Source organism: Nicotiana tabacum, chromosome 11, assembly GCF_000715075.1.
Source record: "Nicotiana tabacum cultivar K326 chromosome 11, ASM71507v2, whole genome shotgun sequence".
Taxonomy (NCBI): domain Eukaryota; kingdom Viridiplantae; phylum Streptophyta; class Magnoliopsida; order Solanales; family Solanaceae; genus Nicotiana; species Nicotiana tabacum.
Window position 1 is genome coordinate 157,755,195 of NC_134090.1, and position 12,575 is coordinate 157,767,769.

Genomic DNA, 12,575 nt, shown 5'->3' on the forward strand with positions numbered 1-12,575 from the left:
AGTGAATAGGGGACTTATGGTTTCCTTATATTGTACTAGTCCTTGTTGTTTGGCATTCATCGTAAGCTTACAAGTTCGAACTTCAGAGGAACTATGCATTTAAAGAACAATTGTGTTGTGATCTATATGGAATTTTGCGTTGTCCGGAGGTTGAGAGTGATCCAATCAGAATTATAGCTGCCACTTGTGGTGGTGCTGGAACTTTTTGTGGGAGTTCTGAAGCCTGGAATCTTCACTCTTTGATGGTCTTTTATGTTGTTGGAACATGCTTTGATCCCTGCATTATCAAGTTGAGTAACTCTCGAGGTATGGCTTAGCGTTAATAAAGTGGGTGAAAAGCATGAGAGATTAGAGTCCTGATTAAAAAAAGAAAATCATGAGAGGTCATGGTTCAAATTTCAGCAAAGACAAAATGGTACGTGATTTCTTCTCATTTGTTAGTGGGAAGTAGCAAGAACGGTACATGATTTCTTCTCATCTGACTACTCGGTGACCTAGTCAGTGGGAAGTAGCAAGTTTACTCGGTGGAATAGTCTGAGGTGGGGTGAGTTGGTCTGCATACTACCATTATTTAGAAAAGGAAGTATCAAGTTGAGTTAACTTCTTGATATTGAGAAGCTAGTGATTCACGACAGCCAACTAATGGGGATAGCTTCCATATTTCGCGTTTGAAGTTTTCTTCTTCAACCCCATTGTTGACGCTATTATTACATGATTGTAAAATATGAAGTATTAACTTCGACAATGTCCTAATGCAAGTAACAAGGACTTGTGTTATTAAAAGAACAAAGAAAGCTATTAATGGAGCAAAACGTTGATTGGATCTAGGGCTGTTAAATGTAAAAATGGCACGGGCTAGCCAGTTTTCGGACTGGTCATTCAAAAATAGCCAACGTTTGCAAAGTCATTGAAAAATAGTTACTATTTTGCTGCAACACGGAAAGTTCCAGCATAATATACTGGAGATGGTGCATCTGTGTATGAACTTCCAGTATATTATGCTGGAACTCCAACACGCGGAAAGTTCCAGCATAATATACTGGAGATTGGAGTATTGGAGTATTTTTCTGGATTTTGAACAGTGTTTTCGTTATCTTTACATGAAAAGTGGTTAAAATTTCGATTACTTTTGAAACTGTGGCTATTTTTGAATGACCACTTGTAAATCTTGCATTTTTGAATTTCTTTGGCCCAAGCCCAAATGACCCGCACAAGGTTGGGCTGGTTATTGACCCGACAATTTATTAAATTCAGCCCATATTGATCCGACTCATCTTAACCCGTTTAAAATTGGGCTGATTTTTAGCCAAATTGATTCATGAGTAATTTGCCAAAATATCGTAGATTTTTTTTTTGTTATTGTTTGATATGTTATATATAACTATAATAAAAGAAAAGAAGATCTTATTTAGTAATTATATTATTCATAAGAAAACAATACTCATTAAGTAAAGCTTGGTAAGAGTTGAACGGGTTGGGTTATGATTCAAATTTTAGTCCATCTTGACCCAATCCATTTTAGCCCAAATAATTTTTGGGCGAATCATTTTACCCGCCCAATTATTAATTCAACCGATTTTAACCTGTTCGAAATCAATCCAACTCACCCATTTGACATTGCTTTGACGTGAATGTTAACATCGAGCATAGTCTATTGAAGTATCCAGTTGGTAAACAGTAAAGTTATTAGGCCGACACTATAAAATCCAGCAAGTAGGTATCAGATTTTGTACAAAGCTTTTTAATGTTTTCAACCATAAGTACCTAATTACTAAACTCTGCAATTATTGATAAATAAAGTCATAATAGTATAAGATGAATCCATTGAACAAAGGGCCGAGTCCTTTGGTGAACGGCATGGATGGATTTACTTTTTCGATAGTATGTATTAGACGCATTTTTTCTCTCTTTCGGTTCGATTAAATTCTATAAGTATATATATTATCAAAATTTTATAGGCATGTACGTGTCTTAATTATTTTGAACCCGTTGGCTGAACAACTAGTTGTTACATGATTGGATTGCTATTTGAGCGAGATGCCTTTGCTCCAATAAAGGCCGGCGAAAAGAATGCTTTCCTCGTCTTTCTTAGGGCTCGTTATCGGAACGCCTCAATCAACGTTAATTTTAGTAAGTCGCTGAACATGTCATGAATTTGAGCAGGAAAGACATGGCTTTGTGATAAATACTGCTAGACTTTTTTTTATATGAGAAATGCTAAAATTTTGAATCTGCCTCGAGGCATAAGAGAAGAAAATAGGGAATAATAATACTGTATAGTCGCTCTCAAAATAATAACCGAAAAAATATATATTTTTTGTATATACATATATATTTTGTATGTTACATACAATTATATAAATTTTATATACTTTTTTCGGCTAACGAATATAAATAGTTTCTAGCGTGGACTAAAAGTGAAAAAAACCTAATAAATAAGTGGGTTTTCGGGTCATGGGCCTAGTGAAGTGGTCTCGGCCCAAGCCCGGCCATAGCGCATCAAGCATCTGTAGATTGATTTTGAAGAGGGAACATTGATTGGAAGTAGTTAATCTAAGCAAATGGTTCGTTCAGCTAACTTCTACCCAACTATACACAGCCATTAATTACCTGTCCCAACTCCTTCAAAGATCTCACACCCCTACTACAATTCAACCCCCAATTATTCATTTCTCAGAAAATTTGCTCTTTCGTAGATCCCAAAGTGTGAAAAAATGAAGGTTTTGGTAGTTACACGTAGCGGCAAAGAACTAATCAAGGGTGGCCTTGAGCTCACCGATTCCGTATGTTTCTCCATCTTTCCTCATCTGGGTTTGTTTTTGTTTTTGCAAAATTGCTCCACATGGGCGCGTATTTTAAGTAGAGTAATGGTCAATTCTTTAGAAAAATGGTGCATATACCTATGTCTTTTATATTTTATTGGTCTGCTGATGTAAATTTGGTGGTTGTTATTTCAGGCCACGGTTACTGATCTGCAGGAGGCAATTCATAAACGAAGTGAGTGGCTACTGTTTATTTCTTCAAACATAAGATCTTTTTAAGGATATTTAATTGACTACTTAATTGTTTGCAAAGATGGTACCTTAGTTTTTTTCAAACAACCGTGCACTTCGACTATCCTACCGTAGTTGCTATCTCCTACCAACATAGGTACAAGATACAGGTTCATTCAAATCAAGTAGCTTTGGCTCAATGCGTTAAAAATCCACTAAATGGACCGTGATAGAATTCCAAACTAACCCATAAAACTCAAATCTTGGATCAACCTCTAGAGGTATGGGATAATGCTCCCCGCGTACGCATAGGTATATGTAATAAATCACTCCGTTTCAAAAAGATTGTCCTGGTTTGACTTGGCATAAACTTTAATAAATAAGGTCTTAATTAAGCCATATCATTTGTGTGGCTATAAAATTTTTGAAGCTTGTGGTCTTAAACCTGCCATAGCCATAGGCGGATCCAGGATTTAAATATTATGGGTTCAACTTTTAAAATATTTAGCATTGAACCCATTAGATTTTTAAAGTTATGGGTTCATATCTACTGTTTTTGTAATTTTAATGAATTTTTACACATAAATGTTTACTCGGCATCAAAAGTTATGGGTTCAGTTGAACCCGGTGATACTACACTAAATCCGCCACTGGCCATAGCATTTGTGCGATTATAAATGCTTCCTATTAAGGAAATATTGAAAGGTGTCAATCTTTTTGAAACGGACTATTAAGGAAATAGCGTCAATCTTTTTAAAACGGAGGGAGTAGGAGATAAAACGTAGCTTAGTTTTTGCTAGTTCATAGTTCATGCATCTTTCACAGAAAACAGAAGATCCGTCCCTTGGAAAGTTGCCTGATAGTTAAATCAGTTATTTTGCTCTGATGTACTAGTTAAATGCTTGACATTTACAAGAGGAAAATATCTATCAAATCTGCCTTTAGGCACTTGACTAATGAAAAGGCAGAGTAGTTTGAAGGGAAGGTGTAATAGCTTTTACCATGCATATTACTTAAGTTGATTTGCGCATTGCCAGGAACTTTTAATGTTCTACTGGTTGGTCATGTCAGGGACTAATAAATCTATGGTTTCAATTTTTAAGTTGTGATTCAACTCCCTGAGTGAATTCACAATTTAATTGTTTCTTTAGAATTAAGAAAATTTTGTGTCTCTGTGTCTGTCTTCTATCCCCAGTCCCCACGGTGTGGAATAATACTGGGTATGTTGTTGTTGTTGTTGTTGTTGTGAGTGTCTTTTGTATTATGTACATATATAGAGTGGTTTTGGAGATTTAAACCAAGTTGATAATGGTGTTCCTTTTCTTTATGTTCTTTTCCAATTCTCCCTACCTCTTGACCTCGCTTGACTTGTTTGTTCTATTTTTGTTAGGCTGAAAATGCATGAAATATAGTGTATGAAGACATATATGTTGTGTGTATGTGTATGTGTATGTGTATGTGTATGTGTATGTGTATGTGTATGTGTATGTGTATGCGTATGTGTATGTGTATCTGTTCTCTCCCATTTACTGTTTTTCGAGAAGGAAGCCATCACAAAATGGAACTACTATGCGTGTAATGAACTAGTTAAGTCACAAAAAGGTTTTTCTTACTTCACCACCCTGGATTGAAGCAAATGACATACAATTTATATAAGTCTAATACTAACATATATAAAAAGTAGCCTCTCTTGCCTCCCAGGGTAGGGGTAAGGTCTGCGTACACTCTACCCTTCCCCGACCCCACTTGTGGGAGCTCACTGGGTTTTTTGTTGTTGTTGTTGTTGTTGTTATTGTTGTACTAACATATATTAGAAGGATGTACTCCGTTTGCCCAATTCAAATGACACTTGTTGACTTTTTGTTGGTAAACATTTTGTTTTTCATCATGGATTCCTTATATGCTATTACAAAAATTTTGAGAATATATTCATCAATTTACAAGGAGTTCATTGTTTGATTTTAATAAGAGGAAAACATCTTGAAATGGAACCACCATGCGTCTTGAAGGGTTTTTATTACTTCCATGTATAAGACAAAAATAACATGTATAAGAAGTATGGATATCCTTTATCCCAATTTGATGAGACTGATTAACTTTTCGTGGGGAAATTTTGTTATTTTCATTTGCATTCTTTATTGCTATAATAACAATCAGAAAATATAATCATCAATTCAACTGGAACTTATAAAATGATTTATCATTGGTCAAGTATCATTATCAAAATCTTGAACTACTTGCTAGTGATTTCAATTCAGTTTTGATTTTTTTGACCTAAAGTATTAAGCTGTGTGACTTAAAATGGGATGGAGGGGTTAAGTTTCATGGTTCTCTTGAAGTCTTATGAGTAAAGTTCTAGAACTAACATGTGGAACAAAAGAGTAAAAGGTAGAAGTACTGTTCTTTTTAAGCGATTGATACTTGTTCAATTAGATTGTATTGACTAGCGATGGCCGATGTAGTAAAAACTGGAATGCATCTGAACAATTTTGTGTAAACAATTGAAAGAAGATTCTTCTAGAATTGCCTCTAGGGCTTTGATCTAGTGGTAAGAGCGCAGTGCATGGTGTGGTTAGGCGCATGTCACGAGTGCCACAAAAAAAGGCTGGTATTTAAGGGGAGAAGGGTAGAGGGGTGGGCCCATTGTTCATCGAGTTTCAAACTGTGCATCAACTAGCTTTCTCGGTTATTTCCAGAAAAAATAAAGAAGGAAGGTTCTTCTAAAATTTAGTGTGATTCTTCTAGAATTTAATGTGAATGATAGGAGGATCGTAATTTATGTAAGAAGTGAGGATGCTTTTCCTTCGTATTCACTCCAAAGTAGTTTGTACTTATCACTCTATACACTTCACCCATGGTTAAAAAGGTTGTCTTAATCTAGCATCTGCAAAGGTTTGTATCGAACTGGATTTTTTTATATGCCAAACCTTTCAATGTAATGGTAAGGTACATTTCTTGCTATGAAGTGATTTTACACGGTTTTGCTTTTTTAATAAATGCTGGGGTGATGAATTATGTACATGCAAATGTTTTAGCTCCATTTCAACATGTTATTCCCAGTTGTGCAGCTTACACGCGAATATTTACTTTTTTGAAGTCTTTATCATTTATGTTGTATGTGCTTGACACTTTTATGGGATCGTTGTGAGTTGTAATATTTTAAAAATTAAAGATGACTATCTAGCACTTCATGCGGTTTGAACAATTGAACGCAAATGCAGATTAGTCACCATAATTATGAAGTTGGTGAATTTACAATTCGTGGGAAAAGTTGTGGAATGGTGTACTCTGATGTTTGCCTTTTCTTGAAACCACTTTCTTATTTTCAGTAGTTGTATTATTTTGAGTTTGACATCATTAAAATATTGTTTGCTTCTGATCTCAACAGCCAGAAAATACTATCCTTCTAGACAGCGACTCACCCTGCCTGTCCAACCTGGGTCAAAAGAGAGGCCAACTGTTCTTCACTACAAGAAGAGTCTCAATGAATATACTAATGGGAGCACGAGTGAGTTAACCGTAGTTTTCAAGGATCTTGGTCCGCAGGTTAAGTATAGTACACTTTTCTTCTGGGAGTATCTAGGTCCTCTGGTACTCTATCCTATCATTTACTACTTTCCAGTCTACAAGTTTTTCGGCTACAAAGAAGAACGTGTTATCCACCCTGTCCAGACATATGCCATGTATTACTGGTGTTTCCACTACTTCAAAAGGATCATGGAGACCTTTTTTGTGCATCGCTTCAGCCATGCCACTTCTCCACTTTCCAATGTTTTCCGGAACTGTGCCTATTATTGGTCTTTTGGAGCTTTCATTGCTTACTATGTGAATCACCCTCTTTACACTCCTGTAAGCGATCTCCAGATGAAGATTGGATTTGGTTTTGGCTTAGTTTGTCAAGTTGCAAACTTCTATTGCCATTTATTGTTGAGAAATCTCCGAAGTCCCAGTGGTAATGGAGGTTACCAAATACCATACGGCTTCTTGTTCAATATTGTTACGTGTGCCAATTACACAACAGAGATCTACCAGTGGTTGGGCTTCAACATTGCTACTCAGACCGTTGCGGGCTATGTCTTCATGGTTGTTGCTGCTAGCATTATGACTAACTGGGCCCTTGGAAAGCATCGTCGTTTGAGAAAGGTAATCATTTGACCACATTCTTCTAAAAAAATAAGGGACAAAAAGAAAGTTTTTACCAATTGAAAACAGCAGTATGTACTCCTTTAGGCTATACATGCAATTACATCTTCATTGAGGCTTGTTGACTACCCAAGTCTTCTTATATCAATGGGCTTCAATTCGAAAGTATACGGTGCTACTTTGAATGGAAGATTATCTATTCCATCAGCTTCTTGTCACTGATGAACTGCACTTTCGGGGTTGGGCCGTTGGGGGGTTAACCTAAGGAAAGAAAATAGAAACTTATTCCTCCCAAAAGATAGGAGTTATTTGCTTATTTTCATAGATGACTGTTCAAACTTAACACGTTTTGCTTTAAAGAGAATCTAAACTGTATGCATGAGTACTACACTACAAATAAGATGGAATTATTTCTCAAATTCCTGCCAAATTGGTTTGCATTTTATTCGGATAGGACCAATTAACGGAATTGCTAACAAGCAAGATGTGTGCTTTATGCAAATATTCTTTTGTGCTTTTCAGGAAGCTTCTATTTTTATTGTGTCATTTGTTCTGGTTCTTAGCTTTGGCACCTTTTCTTTGCAGCTCTTTGATGGAAAGGAAGGAAGACCAAAGTATCCTCGACGATGGGTGATATTGCCTCCTTTCCTGTAGAAATATGGGGAAGCCAGAGAATTGTTCATTTAGCTTACCATTTTCTGTGAACCTGCAGCTTTTGAAGGTTTATGTTTCTCATTAGAGTATTTATTACTTAATCAGATTTTCCCTTGGTTCTCTTGTATTTCTGTTCCATGTTTTAGCTTCTATTTAGACCAAAAGATGTTTGAGTGAGTTCATTTTTGTAGTTCTCACTTCTTTGTGATGTCTTCAAAAAACATCTTTGTTACCCTCAGTTGTTGGATTATTGTTTATGACAATGATCTACAATAGTATGTAAGGAACTTACATGCATCTAGCAGGTTCTGAAACTTACATGCGGTCGTATAGGCAGAGGCGGATGCAGCCTTTCTATGGTAGGTTCAACTGAACCTAGCATTATCAACACAGAACATAGATATATATATGTTAAAACTCAAAACCACCAAATTTTCCATAAATGTTAAATCTTGAATCCATAATTTCAAGTACAATGAGTTTAGTCTAAGAGCACTATAGGTTGAACCTATCAAGTTTAAACCAATCCGGTTATGTATACAGGATCTAGTTCTCTAGTATTATCAGGAGAGCATCTGATTTTATACTGATAGGACTAAGCTATTTCCTTTTGATAAAGATCCATCAAACAGTGGATCTAGTTGTCTCCAGATGGTAAGATTTCTGAAAATATTTTTTATTGAAAAAGAAATGATGAAACTGAAATCAAAAGACTGTGCTCCCTTTTTTTCACCAAAAGACAGTGCACTGTGCACCTCACCATGTGAGTTTTCCAAGTCTGGTTTCTTCATATTTTAGCCAAAAAGGAATAAAGATAAAGCTGTTGTTCAGTCATAACTCATTACCTGGCTTACAAACTAAAGATGATGGGAATTGAAAACACAAATAATTTTAATTGAATCAGAAGTATAAACATTGAATACCATCTATATGATTCACACAGTCGATCCAAATAGTTTGAGATTAAGTCATTAAGGCACAGTTGTTACTGTTGTTGTATACATTATACAACATCTATAATATTGCTTCGCGGTTATCATTTTTCATCTAATGCATATTATTTGACAAGATGAAAATTGCTCCTGACAATCTGGTACTCAAAAAATGAGTACACACACACACATATATATATATATGTGCGCTCAAAGAAAATGTTTGAAGTTTTGGTTGAACATTCACAGCTCAAAGGGTTAGAGATGACAACTGTAGGATGAGGAAAAAGTAGAGTTTCTAAGTAGGATTGACATGTGGTTGGGTGGTGCAATTGCTGTATTAACTGCTTTAATCATCACAAGAGAAAAAGGCAAATGTCTTTAAGACAATCATTACACATGGGTTTTGCATCTTTGGAAGGCTTTAGAAAAAGCTGAAATGGCCATGGAGTATGACCCCCACTCTTTCTTTGTTAATATAAAGTTATTGGTAGGTACAATTAGGGATGACAAACGGGCAGGTCGGGCAGATATGGACGGATCGAAAATGGATAAATTATTCGATTTGACCCATATTTAATACGGATAAAAAATGTGTTAATCGGAGGATAATATGGATATCCATATTATCTGTGGCTTCTTGAATATGATCTTTTGGAAGAATTCTTAGTCTCTCAAACGTGAGGAACCCCCAATTTGAGACTTTACAAATGTAAAAGTTAAACTCATTAGTTATCCATTGATTATCTATTTTCTAAGTGAATAATATAGTTTTTATCAATATTTGACCTATTTTTAAAAAGTTTATTATCCAACAAATTTTAATGGATAATATGGGTGGATAACTATTTTTTTTCACTATTTTACCACTACCAAGCACAATCTTGCAAATACTTTCGTTTATTGAGGCCTTAAATAAATACATATATATTTAATGAGCATCGTGTTTAATAAATTAGACAAGCGTGGAATGGAAAAAAATGAGAACTTGGTTTTATAAAGTACAAAATATTGAATGAATTTAACCTTGATTGCATCACAACTAAAATAAGAGAACCTAGAAAACATACTCCCTCTATCCTAATTTGCGTGACTCTCTTTTTTAGTCTGCCCTAAAAAGAATACCTTTCTATATTTGGTAATAATTCAACAGTAAATTTTTTCTTTACCCTTAATGAGATGATTTCTAGCTACACAAGTTTCTATGACTTGTTTAGATCACAAGTTTCAAAAGTCTTTTTTTTTTTAAAACTTCATGCCCAGTCAAACACCTTCATATAAATTGGGACGGCGGGAGTATAATTTATGTGAGAAAAATAACTAATAAGTTAGATTATTAGATATAGTTACATGACAATAGAGTAAAATAATTTGTAAAAATATAAAATAACATTGGCAGAAACTAATTTGGTTATACTAATCATAGGAAGAAATCAACGTTAATATGAAAACAAAGAAATAAATTTATCAATAATAAGCGATAATTATATAAATTATATACTACATATAGAGAAATAGTAATTTTGGGGCCCATAAATTCTTGGGGCCTAAAGCAAGTGTAGGGTCTAGCCGGCCTTGAGTACCTGATATCTTCTATCAGCATAGATAATTTTTATCGTCAAGACTTAGATAAATGAAAAGAATTGAATCGAATTCCTTTTCTCTGATGTAATTTAAAACTTTAGTCACTCGTGATTTTCACAGACTTTATTGACAATTAAACCACAACAATTAAACCACAACGTCAGATGTTGAACGACCCCCACATTTTCTTTGTTAACATACTTTCCAACTATGACTTTTGTACTTCTCAAAAGGGGAAAATGAGATTTTGCAGACACTCCTAATGGTCATAAGGGTTGAGAAGATTTTCAAGATCCTATGATTCTTTTGGATCGTTTGGCTGGGAAACAAGTTATTTTATAATTAATTATTCCGAGATTTAGTTATCTCACCCTTCCACAGGGATAAAAAATATTACAATTTGGAATAACTAATTCCGAGATTAGTTATACCACGATTTTATTCCAACTAATTTAGTCCCGAAATTAATTATTTCTTATCTGTGGTATGATTCGTATCAAAGGAGCCCTTAGTGTATTAAATGAGATTTGGTACCATTAACAAACAGCTCTTTTCAGCTTTAAGAGAAAGTAGTCACCTGTCATTTCATGCCTTTTAAATATTTTTCTAGCTTCTTGATTGGCTTTGACATTTGAGGGCTAATTTGTTAATCAAGCAGGCTAGATGGGGGACAGGCCACTTTTTTTTAGGTTTTTTTTGTTTTGTTTTGTAATATTAACACAATAATATAACTTTTTTTCATCATCTATTCGCAATTTATAAGTATATCAAGATCGTTTATACATGATGTGGTATTAAATACTACTTCAACAATTCAACTCACTGATGGTTATGTTAGCTAGGTGGAGGTAACACATGCAAAGTTTTTTGGAACATTATCTGTTGTTAATGTTTTTGCATATTGCCTAAAAAAAATTTAATAGCTTTAATCATAAGAGTATTTGTCTAATTACTTTTTATCTCACCCAAAAATACACTCCTATCACTTAATTAACACTCCAATTGAAGGAGCAATGAGGGTAAATTTGAAAATAAAAATAATACGTAATAAATAGTTATATATTCTTCTAAAACATCAAATATTTTGGACCAAAAAGACTAAAATTTGTAATCGAAGGAAGTAATAACGAATAAAAGTCAGCCATTTAGGTTTATAAATCTTAAAAGAAACATCATTATGAAGCTAGCTCTCATTATGAGTAACTTTGGCTGATTGTTTCCCTTGAAGGAAAGTTGAATTGCAATTAGCACACAAGATTTTTGGATGATATTTTAATATTTAAGAAATAGCCGTTTATTTATATAAAAATCAACATTTACTTTGCAAGAATAAGTTAATGTCTTTTTCTTTTGAAAGGGATTGAAAACTGGAATTTTTAAAAAAAGAAAAAAAACTGATGCGGAATTATCAGGAAAAAAAAAACAAAATGGATAAAATGCAAATCACAAAGGCAAACTAGGATACTTGAGGTCCAAATTCTCGAGTGCATTTAGCCACACAAAGTAAACAAAATAAACTATAGGGAAAATAGGGAAAAGGAAAATAAAAAACAGACAAGAACTTCTAATCTTCTATACCACAAATGTTATTGATTCTTATATTCATTTTTTTAATTACAATAACATACCTAATATAATCGCATATAGTAGGGTTACGCAAATCTTATTCCTGTCTTGTAGAGGTAGAGAAATTATTTTCGATAGATTCTCGACTCAAGGAAAGCATAACAATAATGAGAAAGTAAAACAATAGTGCAGAAGCCATAAAAACGAAGCAGAAACAATAACAAGATAATAAGTTGATCGAAACGAAAGCAACAACGTGTAGCATAGGAACCTAAGAATAATAAAATACGAAAATACATACTAATACAACCGGTATGGAAAGAAGAACACTCGAATACCTACTAATTTTCTACCCTAATATTATAGAAATGTTATTGATTTTTAATTTGAGCCAAGGTCTCCGTATCATAATATTCCATAGAACATGCACACCTTTTTTTCTTTTCCGAAAATGCATCCCTTTTCATTAAAGTATTCGAACTTATTATTCCAAGAGTGTCTATTTAATTAATTATTGGATTTAGATTTTATTCCACCTAATTTGACAAAGTTTCAAATCTTTATGAGAGATAATAGAAGAATAATTTATTTATGAATAATCCATATACTTATAGATTGAAAGGAGACGATATAGATAGTATGAGAAACCATTAATCTGTCAAGCATCTTCTTGGAACTTTATAAAGAAAAAAAGTTAATATTG

At 34.0% G+C, this 12,575-nt stretch overlaps 1 protein-coding gene across 1 annotated transcript; it reads left to right on the forward strand.

The window, feature by feature from the left end:
• The first annotated feature begins 2,687 nt into the window (after positions 1-2,687).
• On the forward strand, positions 2,688-7,836 carry LOC107796650 (very-long-chain enoyl-CoA reductase-like). Its single transcript, NM_001325622.1, is given in 4 exon segments — positions 2,688-2,783; positions 2,958-2,997; positions 6,382-7,136; positions 7,722-7,836. Coding segments are annotated over 4 exon segments (933 nt in total). The 5' UTR covers positions 2,688-2,714; the 3' UTR covers positions 7,791-7,836.
• Positions 7,837-12,575: the final 4,739 nt, after the last annotated feature.